The 15957-nt window shown below is 37.7% G+C and overlaps 1 protein-coding gene across 8 annotated transcripts in view; it reads right to left on the bottom strand.

The window, feature by feature from the left end:
- Nav3 (neuron navigator 3) overlaps nucleotides 1-15957 on the bottom strand; it is a 740499-nt gene that overhangs the window by 61625 nt on the left and 662917 nt on the right. For 6 of the 8 annotated variants that reach the window (XM_085683469.2, XM_085683465.2, XM_048418403.3 and 3 more), the window contains 4 exons: nucleotides 14914-14955; nucleotides 13227-13387; nucleotides 6830-7018; nucleotides 3612-3664 (listed from right to left, as the gene is read on the bottom strand). In XM_085683469.2, the coding sequence (XP_085539595.2) occupies nucleotides 3612-3664; nucleotides 6830-7018; nucleotides 13227-13387; nucleotides 14914-14955 (445 nt within the window). The remainder of the gene's footprint in view (nucleotides 1-3611; nucleotides 3665-6829; nucleotides 7019-13226; nucleotides 13388-14913; nucleotides 14956-15957) is intronic. The other 2 variants (XM_085683467.2, XM_085683472.2) reach the window with 1 other exon arrangement.

Below are 15957 nucleotides of genomic sequence, written 5' to 3'. Positions count from 1 at the left end.
GTTAGTTACATATTAATGTGCTGTATGGCATGAATCTTCTCATAGCCTACTTTTCAAGCCTTTTGTTTTCTTTAATCCTTGCCTTCTTTTCATATTCCATGGTTGTTTTTACCAGTAATACCCATCACCATAAAAATGGAGCAATGAGACAAGCATAATATTCTATCTTCCCCCAGTGGCTTAGAGCTGGGATTAATGATATTATGGTGAGGTTTGATTGCATGATATTTTTAGTGAGTCTGTTAGAACAAGGCTAGCATACTGAAGGACAGTAAATAACAAAGTATTCCGCCTAAGCAAAAATACCAATTGATTTCCGTATTTCTCAAGCCAGTTAAGTTTATTTTAACAATCACTGCTTGTTAAACAGTTTGTGAAGGACACGCATAAAGATGAAGCATGGACCCTCTTCCCATGAACTCAGTGGAAATTAGAATATAAACACAGAATGGAATCAATAAAAATTTCATATTTTACCACTGAAAAATTATACTGCAGGAATCAATAATGGAAAAGTTTAACAGTATCATACATATAAAAATTAAAAGAATCAACATATTAAAAGTTGATAATCTAACAGCCCTCTATGCTACACTTTGTTTTGTATTTTAGCAGATATAAGTATTAAGAAATACAATGATGATCAGCAACATAAACAACTTCAATGTAAGGGAGAAAAGAGGAGGTGGCAGAGGTGGTGGTTTATCTAAAAGCCTGTGTCATTACCTAAATAGGAATGCAAATGAGGAAAGATTCATCTAAGAAAGAGTTGCTGAATATTTCTATTATTATCACTATTATTGAGATAGGATCTCTCTATTTAGCCTTAGTTGTTCTGAAACTTGTTATGTAGGCCAGGCTAGCCTTGAATTCAGAGAGATCTGCCTGGCTCTGCCTCCGGAGTGCTGAAACTAAAGGCATGCACCACTGTATCTGGCCTTAAAAAAAAAAGAAAACATAAAACGGAATTTAGAAATTTACATTGTTTTGACAAAATCCATAGATTGTACAGTAGGGGTGGATCTTAAAATGAACACACAGATTTCAAGCTTCTAGAGGCGACTCTTTGGCTGATGACAACAGACTTGTGACTTCCAGATTGTAAAGACCTCATAGGGGTGGAAGTCAGCTCTTGGAGGAACAGCTCATGACATACATAGTCATTGCTAACCGAGTCATGTTAGAATGAAAATCTATTCAGTTGTCCCCTAACATCCCTAGGATGGTATAATGTTAATTTATAAATGGCTGTTTCAGTTCATAGTGTGAATAGCATGTCCACAAGTGGATTCTGCCATGTAGGTAAAAGAGGGTGTCAGATCCCCTGGAATTTCCAACCACCATGTGGATACTGGGAATTTAACCCAGGTCTTCTCCAAGAGCATCAAGTGTTCTGAACCATCATATCATTTCTCCAGGCCCCCTATAATGCTTTGAACAAACTATTTCTCACCTATGCCTTCTTATTGTTATAGTTTGCCTTCCCATCCCTAACACTCTATCATTTAAAACCCTTTATTGATGAACTATTGGCTACTGATAGATTCTGGAGGAAGATTCTATTTAATGTGTACGTACTGCTAAGTCCACCAGGCTTCAACTGATAGCTCCAAACCCATGGTCACACACATTGCTGTGGTTAAACTCAGTGGGTCAGAAAACAAGGTGAATAGACATGAATGGGAAAGGATTAGTGAGAAAGAGGACTTCTGAGCAGAAGGGTAGGGAGATAGGAAAGAATAGAGAGATAGGACAATATAGAAATAAATTTGACAAGTCAAATTAAATAGTTTATAAAATCTATCCTCTTGCTGTTATTTTAATTAGCATGTCTCAACTCTGCATATTAAGGAGGTTCAGTCTTATGAACTATGTGTTAAAACAATACAATCTGCCTTTTTGTGCTAATTCACAGTCTTTTTAGTTTTGTTGTTGTTGTTTGTTTGTTTGTTTGAGACAGGGTTTCTCTGTGTTGCTTTGGAGCCAGTCCTGGAACCAGCTCTTGTAGATCGGGCTGGCCTCAAACTCAAAGAGATCTGCCTTCCTCTGCCTCCCGAGTACTGGGATTAAAGGCTTGAGCCACCACCACCTGGCTAAGCATAAAACTTGTATTATGTAAATGAGCACCTTCTAAGCACACTTACTTATTCAAATGGAGACTGAGATGAGACAAGCAGTCTCCAGATGCACTGCAAATAATCAATAGTAACTTAGAACCCAGAGTTAGATATCAGCATAACTGCTGAAAGATCAGAGAAGTAAAGGAGCCAGTCACTAGAGAGACTTTTTACCTCTACCAAAAAAATCCTCAGACCAAAGGGAACAAGATCCCGTCTTTATGAATTCTCAGACTGGATGCCTTGAGCTCCTCTCTCCTCCCACCTTATGTTCCTCTCTCTGTCCAGTCATAGCACTTCCTGTTTCCGCCTCCCTAATGTTGGGATTAAAGGTGTGTGACTCCCAAGTACTGGAGTTAAAGGTGTGAGCTGCCACCTTCTGGCCTTGTTTCTCTTTAAGACTGGATCAATCTAGTGTAGCCCAGGGTGGATTTAAACTCACAGAGACCAGTCTGCCTCTTCCTTCTGAGTGTTGGAATTAAAGGTGTGTGCCACTCCTGCCTGGTCTCTATGGTCACTCTAACTAGTGACTCACTCAATACTCTGATCCTCAGACAAACTTTATTTGTTATAGCAAAACCAAAATAGCACCACAGGTTCAGGATTTGGGAAGAGGGGATCTAGATGTTCGAAGTATATTATAGATATCTAGAAAGTCTCATAACAAAACCCATGATGCATACAATTAATACATACAAATAAATGTGTGTGTGTGTGTGTGTGTGTGTGTGTGTGTGTGTGTGTGAAAATGAGCAGTCTATTCCTTAAATCTCAATTGCTGGGTGCAAGTCAAAGGCTGTAACCTTCTCATGCCCTTTCAGTACAAAAGAAAGGATTACTCACAGAACACAAAGCTGGATGAGACTCACTATCTGCTTTTAACCCCTCACTGAAGGAAGCTTCCCAATCATGTTCTTTCCTGATGGGAATTTTAACCAGAAGGAACTACCTTCAAACATTCTCTGTCTGTCTGTCTCTCTGTGTCTCTGTCTCTGTCTCTGTCTCTGTCTCTCTCTCTCTCTCTCTCTCTCTCTCTCTCTCTCTCTCTCTCTCTCGGCAAAAATTAAGCATAGTATCTCACACTGTGAGGAGCTGAAGCACTGGCTCTCATCTCCTGAGGAAAAAAATTTTAATAGCAACGTTTTTCGTAAGATATATAGTTCTTCGAGGTCCTTCTGGCACAATCTTCTTCAAGAATCAGGTTAAAAATAATAACTAGCAGAAATGCTATAAATGGTTATTAGCTGTTGGTGAGAGGAAGCCGGGAAGCAGCCTGAACAGAGGGTAGAGCATACGCATGGTGTAAGGACTCCGTATTTTAATAATGCGGCTTTACACTATTTATTACTGATAATGAATGCATCCAAGTCAAGTGGAAGACATGTAAGCAGACCACAGAAGGGCCCTATTTTACTAGACAACTGCTATATAAACATCAGTTTATAAGGTCCTCTGTGCATGGCAAAGGTAGAAAAAAAAAAGGACCAGACTTACCGTAGAGTAAAGAGAAGACGTGCTAGAGACCAATGACAGGGAAGAGCCATGGACTGGAGAAAACAAGAACATGGTTAAAGCAGTGAAGTCCACATGTAAAATCAGACATCTACTGAACACATAAGGATCAGTTGGCTTAAAATAACCACAGAAAAGTAGTTGGTTATAAAAATAGTTGACTGGGAGACTTTGAGAGATTCAGTTATTTAATGTTCTAAGGTCATTTACACGTTAGCGGTAGTCACTAGGTTACAGAGAGAAGCAGGGGGCATGAGACCCACCACATGTATACATTGGAAGCTGCAGAAAATTCCTATATAAGATGAACAGAAAGCTAAAATCTCCTTAAAGACTTTCAGATCTCGTTTACTGAATCTCGTTCTCCTAACATACAGATTTAGGTTCCAATTTTTTCTCTACATATTTTCAAGGAAGTAAGTACATGATTCAGTTGGTTATTTCCTTTTTGTGATGAATTGATGGTGCTATTTGAAATGGGGGAATCAATTCTTTATGAATTTTTGTGATATAAAACATTCCCACTTCAAGATAAAGATGACGGTGAAAATTTCATTCAGGTTCATTGATATAAATCAAATACACCGTCATCACAATTGAAGAGAAGTCACTACTTCGGGACTTACAATGCATTAAACTGAAAAGGTGGGTAAAATTATGCTTATTATATTTGTATGTAAGTTCTTCCTTTTTTCCATATGGAACAGTGCTGTTCGTTGCCTTTAATTCATCCCTTAAATAAATAAATATTAGCTGAAGACATATAATGTCTGACACCATTGCAAGATTCTGGGATCACACAAACATGGGATACAACCCTGAGGGTCCGAAATGAAGCCAAATGGCGTAATGAACACAACAGCTACAAGAGAGGAATCCGCAGTCTTTTGAGATCACTGGGTAGTTTAAGGGCAGAGGGCTATGCCTCTAAGCTGCTTTGCCGAGGGCTGTGGAAGCCACCTGGGATAGTGCCATCCCGGGTGAAATAAGAGGATGAAGTTTGAGAGAGAGAGAGAGCAAGAAGCATCTTTTCACTTTTACTTTTGATGTGCACGTGTGTGTGTGTGTGTGTGTGTGAGTGTATGCATGTTGTGTGTGGTCTTGGATAGCACGAATTCATAAGATCAGTGCTTGTTCAAGCATGTGTGCCAGTGAGCAGTGCAGGGTGTCAGCTGGCTTCCTCTGTCACTCTCCTCCTCATGCTGTGAGAAGGGTCCCCTGCTGAAGCAAAACTTGCTGCTTTTGACTAGTTGGCTCATTCAGGGAGTTCTGGGAATCTTCCTGTCTCTGTCTCCCAGTGCTAAGCTTACATGTGTACACAACAGTTGGCTTTTTACGGGAGTATTGGGGTTTCAACTTAGGCCACAGTGCTTGCAAAGCTAATATTCTTACCCATGGTCCAACTCCTAAGCACCAGAAGAGTCACTTTACAAGTGTTTATTAGGAAATAGATGTTTGTGAAAAGGGAAAAAAATACCTCTAGGACTTGAGAAATGCTATTACTTCATCAAGTGTGCAAATCATTACTCTTTGAGTCATTTATCATCTGAAAAGACCTATTCTTTCAATGCTTATATAACTTTTTAGTGATGCTGAGAAAAACAACTAGAGTTAGCCTGGGGTACCAGAAGGAAGACAGACAATTGCTCAGAAGAGCCCACTCTCATTCTCTTCTTCAGACTTTTTTTTGTTGTAGTTGTTGGTCTATTACTTATAGCTTGTGGTTTCATTTTCTCATCTGTCAGTGTGGGTAATGAGCAAGAATTCAATCCAGTTCACGACTGCCTTCATTCTAGATCACAATTTAAGCAGGCCCTAAAGGATTAGCATTCAATGCATGGGTATAAAAGAGTTCATTTAAGCAATTCATATTATTTAAATTCCATACACTGGATGCCAAATTTCCCAGCAATGAACATCATTCTACTTGTACATGAGGCACTCTAGAGAGTCATCCGCATGTTTAGCAGAGTACAGAAGGCTTAAGTGGTTTCTGCATAAGTGCATGACACTATCACTTCATAAAGACAAGGGCCTAACATTTCAGATTAGAGATTTTGAACTATGGTGCACCATTAGCTGGTCACCATTTGTAACAGGGAGCTCAACGGTTTGTTTATTATTCCCAGAGGCAATGGCAAAGGTGGGCAACTGAGTTAGTGCTAGCACAATATATTTACAGTAGTGACCTGAAGTCATAAGGTAGATATATTATGCAAGAAGATACAATGGAGAAAGAAGAAGGAAGAGCTACACTTGAGTCCATGTCATCTACATGAGAAATGTACAAAGTGAATGGTACAGAAACTAGACTTCACAGAGCTACGAAACATCCCTGAGTTCAGCCTATAAACAACTGATGACTAAAGACTTACCTTCTGGTGTCTTTCAAGTTTAGGGGTTCTGTGTTATGTACAGTTATTAAATGGTGGCTTTTATGTTTGATTTTTCTCTACTCATGTTGGATTTCTATGCTTAGTTTGGTTTCATCCTTAACTGACATCCTTCATGATGTACATGGTCATATGCCTTCTTCATGGGTAATTAAAAATATTTCATTAAATTAAAGGAAAATTTCTTAGAGTTAAGTTTTACATAATATGTACACAAGGGAAAATATGTACACTTGAGCATGTATGTAGCTTCCTGAGGTTGTTGCATGGACTTATGTAGAGCATTCATGTGAAATTGTATAACAAAATGACATTTATGAGGCAAGGTATACATTTTATTATAGTTGGAAAAAATATGACCTGTATTGGAAAACGCAGGTAGAATATAATTCTAAAATGGTAAGTAGTTAATAGCACATAGACCTGAGAATAAAAGTTAACAACATAAGATAATCCCTTATGACTTACATATCTTTATAGCTCTTTAATAAAGGTTTCAAATAAAATGTTTGTTTTAATATGTGACACAAAAGTCAAGGTTCCCTAATGTCTATCTATAGGAGAGCATTAGATTTACCCAAACCATTCTATAGTCAAGCACTAATTTTTAAAAGAAACTGACACACGACGTAATATATAAAGAAATAGTAAAGTATCTTCAAGCTTTAGCAATCCTAAATTGAGAATTAGCCCATTGATTCATCTCCTCCTCGAGGATCCTTATGCTATGGATAATGAAAGAAGTTTCCTTTCGGACTTACATGAAATAACATTATTCCTATCTTCCCCCATATCCCTCCTCATTACCTTCCTCCAAGCTGTCTCTGAATGAACCTGAATGGCTGATAGCACGTGGCCTTTCCTCCAGAGATGTGGCGCTGCCACAAAGCTGGGCATCATCATAGAGGTCGAAGGAGGAGTCTTGGGCGGGAATGCTGTTGGAGCGCATCATACTGGGTCCAGGAAGGTTAAATTGAGACAGGTTGGTGGGACTCACTGGAAAACAAGGAGCAGAGACTCAGCGATTTGGGCAGGGTAGATAACGGGCTAAGATAGAGTAAAAACAATGCCAATTGTTGTATAAGTATACATGTTAGGAACTCTCAGCTTTAGGGAGGTAGAGAACCATCAGTAACAGGAAGTTTGAGTTTTTCCCCTCAAGCACTCTCACGGTAAGAATTTTGCCAATTTCTAAGGCAACAGAAATCACCGCCAACAAGTCACCTTGGCTGTTTGTGTTAGAGATATAACGACAGAAAATAATGACTATTTTCTGGTAAGTGATAAAGAAAACACTGACCCTCCCAAGGCAACAGGCTTCTTCTCTAGAGAATAATCATCACTTTAATAGGAAAAGCATAATGGAAAAGAAAGTAAAATATGAAAAGAAAACTCTAATCTCCACAGGAAGAGCTCCGTAGGTATTTTCAGGCAAAATAAACTATATTTGATGTGAGTTTATTAGAACAAGGTCATAAAGAAGAATAAAAAGCATTTTCTTTAAATAAAGCACATATGGTGTCTAGTCTTTTAAAAAGAGAATCATAAAAAAGCCATTTTCTGCTGAGTCTGAGATGAAAATATCAGAAGGAGGAGGTTGTCAAGACAAACATATTTCAGAGAAGTATCCTAAGTGCACAGTTTCAAATAAAATTCTTCAGTTATAGCTCTGCCTTATGGCTCTGATAGTAGTCTGTAATTTAGATCAAGTGATGATCATCAACCTTAAAAAGAAAAAAAAACAGATATGGCTGATTGAGTAAACAATTCAATCAGAAAACACCACATTTTGAAACTTGGTATAGGATTGAGGGAGAAAATAGAGAAACAACAATATGAGTTTGTCGTATTGACTTCCTCCCATTTAAGAAAAGTAAATTTGTTATTGCTATATAAGAAACAACGCAGAGCCTATAAAGGAAACTGCTATAAGCTATAAAGAAACTGCTGATCACTCTTAGAACACAGGAGAACCATATCAGCTATGCTGAATTGAATTGGTTTCAGTTTTTAAAACCTGTTCCAATTTTTGACACATGACACATATTAATACAATGACTTGTTCTCATGAGTGAGTTAAATTGCAAGCTAGACCCTTAAATAAGCAAAACTGTGTATCTACTGTTTACAAGGAGCTATCTCTGATATTTTACAACATTAACTGAAATATGACACAGAAACAACCCTCTGATAGTTATGTATTGGAGTTAAATGAAATGTAGACAAAGAATCAAGTGTAGAAATATAATCAAAAGGAAATAAACTACATATTTGTAAAGTATATAACTGGAAGAAAGAAGATAATTCAAGGACGAAGGAAGTAAATGATAAAAAAAAAGAGAAACAGAGACAGAGGGAGAAAGAGAGGAAGGAGAGACCAAGAGACTGAGAGAAAGATAGTAGGATGGAGGGAGGAGGAGAATGAGATTGGGGGGGGTGTTACTCTTTCAGTCCAGAGCAGTGATCATTAGTTCTAGATCATTGTGGTTTCTGATAAGAGGCATTAAGCTTGCAATAGGTCATTCAGAACTTGAATGCTTACGTTTGAAATACTGAGGAGGGGTACATTAACCCGTTCAGTGTCTACATCATGAAATGACTCTTGTAAAGATGGCGTTCAGCCTATTTATATGTGTATCACTTTCATATTTACACCAGCACTAAAAAGGACATTTGTTGACTGGTTTTTGGTTACTAAAATGAACACAGACATGTCCAAGAAAGTGCTCTTTGTATGCTTCCAAATATACCATTTTACCCACTCCTGAGAAGATAATGAGGAAATGTTGCAAAATATTTGTTTACATTTTGTGAAGATGTATCTCTGTGACTGGTTTAATTAAAAGCTTAATGGCCAATATGTAGGCAGAAGAGAATAGGCAGGATTCCCTGGACAGAGAGAACTCTGGGAAGAAGAGAGGTGGGGAGTGGCCAGTGAGATGTGAAACAAGTTGGACACACAGTACAGAGGAGAGATACATAGGCCATGTGGTGAAAGGTAAATTAATAAAAACAGGTTAGTTAGCTACAAGGGCTAGTCTGGAAAATGCCTAAGCTAAGGCCAAGCTTTCGCAATTAAAAATAAGTCTCTGTGTCGTCATTTACAGGACGGTGGTCCAAGATAATTTGATAAGAAAGCTAACGATAATGAAAGTTAAGAAAAAAACTTTACAAGAAGTAGATAAATTCCCAAGGGATATTGATTATTTTCCATTAGAAACATACCAACAGCACTTAAGAATGTTCAACTATAGTATTGATGAAAAGTTTGCTTTTTAAAATTTTTTTGTTTTTATTGATTTATATTGAGCTCTACATTTTTCTCTGCTCCCCTCTCTGCATCTCCCCTCCCCTGCAACCCCCTCCCAAGGTTTGCTGTTTTTATAGTTGAACTGGAAGAGAAACATAACCCGGTATCTGATTTCAAAACTGTCCACCAGGGGAAAGAACCAAAGTGTAGAAAAGCAACACAAAGTTTTTCATTGTTGTTGTTTTGCTTTGTTTTGTTTTGTCATAGAATACAAAAATTTACTATTGTGGTTATACTGATGCTTTAAAAAAGGTTTAACTCAATCACCTAACTTGGTAAAATAACCAAATATTACTTTCAGAGTCTGATGAAAATAATGAGAGAATGACCTTTAAGATTCGCACAAAGGCAGGAGTCATTGAGCCAACTCTGAATAGAAGAGAAATACAGAGGACAATCTGTTAATTAAAGAAAGTGACTGACCTTTCCCTGAGTCAAACACATAGAGTGATTTTATTAATATTATATGTTTGATGACTAGGGGAACAGGAATCAAAGGAAAATTGACTGGGATTTATGTGTATACTACTGACTGAGCTATCTGTTTAGCTTCTGGGCCAGGCTTTTAAATAACTTTAAGACAGTCCACACCTTTGCTTCTATAGTGAAATATTAATCAATGGATTTATGACATTGTTTAAAATAGGAAAATCTTATATAACTTAAATAAAAAGTGGTGTGTGGAATCTAATTAAGGTTCATAATTGAAAATTCCAAAATAAAAAGCAACAACAACAGAAGAATAAACTTCTAAAATGTGTGTCCAAATTTAGATAGTTGAAATAGTTTCTGTCATGTTGTGTTTAGAATGCTATGAAACTTTATTTACTATGTGAGTGGCTGAATCATACGTGTTTTTATCATGTGAGTCTATTCCTCAGTACATATTGCATGGTTCACTCTAAATATGCTGAAGGGTAAGTGAGGGAATGGTATTCTGACGTGTCTACCAAGTAGTACTTCTGCAAGGCCTGATGTGCACTACTAAGAAGGTGTCCATGACTCGATGTGATGACACCTGAGACAAGGTAGAACATACACCTAAGTCTACTCAGTTTTCTCACATTGACCCTCGTTCCTTCTTACTCCACCCTGTAGAGTGTTGAGGTTACTGAACCTACAAAGCTTCCACATTTTGTCCAACTGCCTTTTCCTTTCATCTATTAAAAATGTGTAAATACTTAAAATGTTTAAAAATACTACTTTAAAATTCAAATACAACAAATATTAAAATAAAATTTTAATAAAATAAAATAAGATTCCCTAAATTTTATTTCATTCTCAGTACACTGCACCAATCACTGCTAAAGCATGGTTTGTATGTAGTCCTTGCATGGTAACTGTAAATAGAAACAATGGGTCCTTAAATTTCTACAGAAATGGTCTGTTATCAGTAGATGCACAATTCTTTCGTGATGTGTTTAAACTCTTAAAAACTGTAATAAAATATAATTTTAAACCATCAATTTTTAAACATCTGTAACCATAGGCGTATTGTCTTCAGGTAACACATTAATTTAAATTTTGCAAACTTCAAAATATATCTCTATACAAATGTTTGACATTCTTTGTAGAGAAACCTTAATTTAAATGTCATAGTTGTATTCTTATATTTTTAGTTGTGAGCTTCGATTTTAATGGTGGAGCCCTCTCTCTAGTCCCATAGTTGTATTCTATATTTATATTATAACACTTTGATTTACATTCACATCAAATAATATAACCACTAGTTTGAAATTATATTGGATTAAATGCAGGTAATGACAGTTGTTCTTTCATAGTATGATATATGCTTTTTTAAAAAATGCTTCATTTCAGTGTCTTAAGTTTTCAAGTATTATATGGCTTTCCCATTCATGATATCAATCTTTCTTTGCAGGATGACCTAGTTATTATATATCTGTTCAGCTAAGTTTAAATGACTGCCCCAAGGCCAGACAATAAAAATTAGGGAGATGTTATGTTTTATCCAAGAATAATGGAGTAGACGGATATGTTTAGAATATCAAGTATAGGAAAATTATCATAAATATTCAGCTAGATAATTAGTATCAATTAATAAAAACTTGATAGGACGCAGCAGGTATTTAGGAAGTCTACAGTGTTTGGGGTGATTTGGGTTCATATTTCAGATGTTCTAGTACATGTGGCTATACTTTACATCCTTAAGATCTTACAAAAATATTTTCAATTTTAAAAAATGTTTCAGTGTTAGACTTTTTACTGTTTCATAATTATGCACCAAGTTAAAAAGAAGATATACATCTTTTGCCATTACAGGGCAAAGAAGCATTATTATGTGCAGCTGCAGCAATAAATATTGATGTTCATACCATTAAGTAGCTCACATGCAACTGTGGAAAGATTATTGTCTATGTCTTAAAAGTTCTAGCAATTATAGTGGGAAGAACGGAAATAAGACAGATTTAGCCTTGAGTCCTTTGGGGTTCAAAGTTGAAATGTTCAAATTGTTCATTTGTGAATGGTCTGTGGTGACATCTAAAAATCATATTTTTCCTAGGCTGACAAAACATGAAATAAGGAGACTACTTCATATATGACTTGACAGATGAATCACTTTTAAAATATTTATTACTAATAACAATAATGTACACACGTGCTGTGGGACAATGGTCTTGTACCCTGTAAAGATTTGTCTTTTGTACTTGTTTAATAAAATGCTGATTGACCAGTAGCCAGGCAGAAAGTATAGTCAGGGCAACCAGAACAGGAGAATTCTGGGAAGAGGAAAGGCTGAGTCTGCAGTTGTAACCCAGAAGCAGAGGAAGCAAGATGAGAATGTCTCACTGATAAAAGGTACAAGGCCATGTGGCTGACATAGACAAGAATTATGGGTTAATATAGGATATAAAGAGTTAATAAGAATACTGAGCTGATAGGCCAACTGCTTTATGATTAATGTAGGCCTCTGTGTGTTTCTTAGGGACAGACCAGCTGTGGGACCTGGTGGGACAGAAACTTCGACCAGTGCACACGTGTCTATGTACAGTTGTGTGTACTGTGAGCACAGATGCCGAAGAGTCTGGTAGTACTACATCCCCCCAGAACTAGAGTTAAAGGAGGTTGCAATTTGCCCTATGTGGGTGCTAGGAACCAAATTTAGTTCCTTTGGAAAAGCAGTATCAGCTCTTAACTGTCAAGCCACCTTTCCAATCCAAGAAATTATTTTTTTACATCATCACTGAGACTTTTAAATGACGACTGACATGCTTAGACACGTTTTATTGTTTCCTCAATCTTCTCTATTTCTGTGACATTTATGTAAATGACTACACATCCCACAAATGACACTAATGGGTAAGACAGTCATTTATTTTTCAATATATCTCTCTAAAACTGTTCATAGGATGCTTGCTGTCTTCAGTGACATATCATGCATGATAGGGAACATTTTGATGTCAATAATGTTTCAAGAAATTATCTTGCAGTCATATAATTTCATATTATTTTCAGCCTAATTATTTCTATATTCTTTCTGTCTCCATAAAGACTGTTAATTTTGTTCAGCAACAACATAAACTAAGATGCCTTACTGAATGTGAATAAGGACTTTGGGATAGAAGGGAGAGGGTGCTGGGCTTGAGGTCAGGTGTATCATGATTTGTCCCCACCTCTGATACTTACAGTGGTCTGCTTTGTGTAGTTCAGATTTAGCTCACAAAATGATGACAATTCTAGCTATAATATATTCTCAACATTAATCATTTCTCATAAAAAATAAGTGATACAATATTTGGAAATTATCCTATGTACTGTAAGCAATATGCTGAGGTTCTCTCTCCCTCTCGCTCTCTTTATGGAAACACACCAATATTTCCAGATGACGAGGTTGTGAAAGGAGTAGAAGAGAATTGACGATTTAGAATATTTTACCCAAGTTGGAAAAGTGGTATTTTCCCGTGGCTGAAGACGACATGGCAGAAGGGGAGACCAGCGGTGACTGGTTGCCCGTATCCTGCAGCCCTCCAGTGGAATGGGAACGTAGCCACTCTTTGCCTTCTTCCTGGTTGGCCTGCCGAGATGATGGGGTGTATCTGCAAAACAGCACAGCTGAGACGCTTGAGCACATCGACAAGGGCAAGGCAACATCAGGACACGGAAACAATCGAGGGGAGCTCACTATTCAGACTGCACGGCAATCACAGACAGATCGGATCTAACGACAATCGCTCAGTTCCTCCAGATGATTTGGCACCATCTGTTTGATCCCACAGGGAAAATAAAGAGAGGCACGTGCGGAGAAAATGATGCTTCTGCGAGATGTGGACTGGAAAGTCATAAGCAACGAGGAGACAGCCAAGTTAATAGGGAAGGTCCCCAAACCACTGGGTTAGGGTGGGAGGGCATGGAAAGGCCGGAACAGTGGTTCATCATGGTAGACTGTGGTAGGCCAGAAGTCAAGGGAGGCACAGTGAGAGTCACAGGACAGCACAGGAAGTGGGACACACACTGAGAGCTAGGGTTTTCCTTCACTTCTTTGGTTAAAATACCATTTATTGTCAGCTTATTGGGCTCATAGCATTGTACCTGTTAGCTCTTGGCTCTGTATCTTTTTCTCAGAAAATAAAAATAGAGCATAAGACAAGTTCAAGGCCATGAATTCAATTCTCACTTTATTCTTATTCCTGAATTGAACAGCTATTTAGAAATTGCTAAGTGGCATTAGATTTACTCGGATTAAACTGATCTGGCAAATAATTAAAGCAGGAAAGCAGAAATCAGGATTGAGTTTTTATAAAACACAATCTGCAAAATAATACCTTAATTGCCATACCTGCCCTGTGATGATAATTTTTGTATTTACTCCATTTATAGCCTACTTGAGCATTTCATCCTTACTCGTCACAGGTGTAGACTGTAGGTTTGGGGGACTATGTAGGTTCTATGAGCATCTGTACGTGTATTAATGCCTATAGTATATGTGTGTGGGTTGTGTGCCTGCATGCATATGGAGGTCAGAGGAAGAAATCAGGCATCATGCTCTACTATCTTCTGCCTTACTCCGTTGAAACAGAATCACTATAGTCTCAGCAAACCTGAGCTAAGCTGCGAACCAGCGCTTCTCCTTCCACTCCTGTCAGTGATGGAATTACTCTCCATGTGACTCTGCTCATCTCTTTATGTGGGTGTTGGGGATTTGAACTCAAGTCCTCATGCTTGCTTAGCAAGCATTTTTAACAACTGAGTCACCTTCCCAGTTGCAGTTCTGAGGTTTGGCAAACATACATATCCAAGGAGAAAAGCCAGGAGAAACAATTTTATCTTAATAAGAGATCTGACTCTGCCTCTGACCGCTAGCTGCTCCCCTCCTGAGCAAAGCTTTTCATTTCATTGTCATGATATTCCTAATGGGATCCACTTGAGTCAACACCTCCGCACTCACTGGCATCCCTTCGTAAGAAGCATCACCACTCTTGCAGACAGAGGAAGCATCAAGATTAAAAGTGACTTCAAATTCCAAGTCAGATGCTACACAGCAAACAGATACGGAAAAGACACAGCACAGAGAGTTTACACAACAACAGAAAGAGGCAGCAGGTGTGCTGAGAGAAATATATACCTTAGTCCCTTTTTGGGTAGTGTATTTCTGTCAAGCTGCATGCTGTTAAAACAAAGAAAACCCCTAAGGACATAATGCAAACGAAATTTCCAAATCACATACTCAACAAAATTCATTCTCTAAACTACACAAAACAACACTCTGCTAATACACACATGAATACTGAGCTGGCTGGAAACGCTAACGAAGTGGCGGGACCTTTGTCGCTGCAATAAACGTGGCATTTCTTTCTATCCTAGTGACACTCAAACTTAATTAGAAACTGCACTGAATCATGTTAGCCTGGCATCCCCGTGGAAGCTGTGGTGCTCCCTTTATCCTGTGGAGTGGACTAGACTTTTGTTGTGACTACATCTGCAGGAGAATCATGGGGATGACAATGACACCTGCTGATAAAGTGACAAGGCCCAATAACAAAACAGGATGAAAAAAAAATCACATTCTAGTTGTATCTTGTCTAGTTAATTCCAATAAAAATAAGGGTTGATTTGTTTCCCACTAACATGTAAGAAAGAATTTGATATATACTATGTATTCTCTTCAAACAATGTTTCTAGTATAATTTACTTAAATATATCACTGAAGTGAAGCTATTTCATCTTTGAGAAATCATTGATTGGGTATTTGAAAGGTTATGTATTATATCACCATTATTTTAACTATATCTCAGTTCTTCGGACATAGGGCTAGAAAGATGTGCCTAAATTAGTGGGGAATGACTCTCTGGGGTGGAGAAGACTGGTGTGCATCGAGAGGCTCCATTCTAATCTCTAGCATGCAGACTGCCAAAGTGGAAAATGAATATGGACTTGCAGAACTACTGCTTTTGTTTCTGATAATATCAGATGATCAAAATAAAACACACAGCATGTGCACAATGGGGTTGATGGAACACAGATGAAAAATGGACTGACTTCAAATTGAACCACTCAGAATCAAAGCTAAAATGTTTTCTTCCACAGGGTACTCCATCTCTTATACCATGCCAATGAGGAATTTGTTTTTGTCATATTTTATGATCATAAAATTTCCTAAGTAGTGTGA

The sequence above is a fragment of the Myodes glareolus genome, chromosome 26 (genome assembly GCF_982192425.1).
Source record: "Myodes glareolus chromosome 26, mMyoGla1.1, whole genome shotgun sequence".
Taxonomy (NCBI): domain Eukaryota; kingdom Metazoa; phylum Chordata; class Mammalia; order Rodentia; family Cricetidae; genus Myodes; species Myodes glareolus.
The sequence above is the reverse complement of the archived record's forward strand: the minus strand, read 5'-3'. Positions and strand labels throughout refer to the sequence as shown.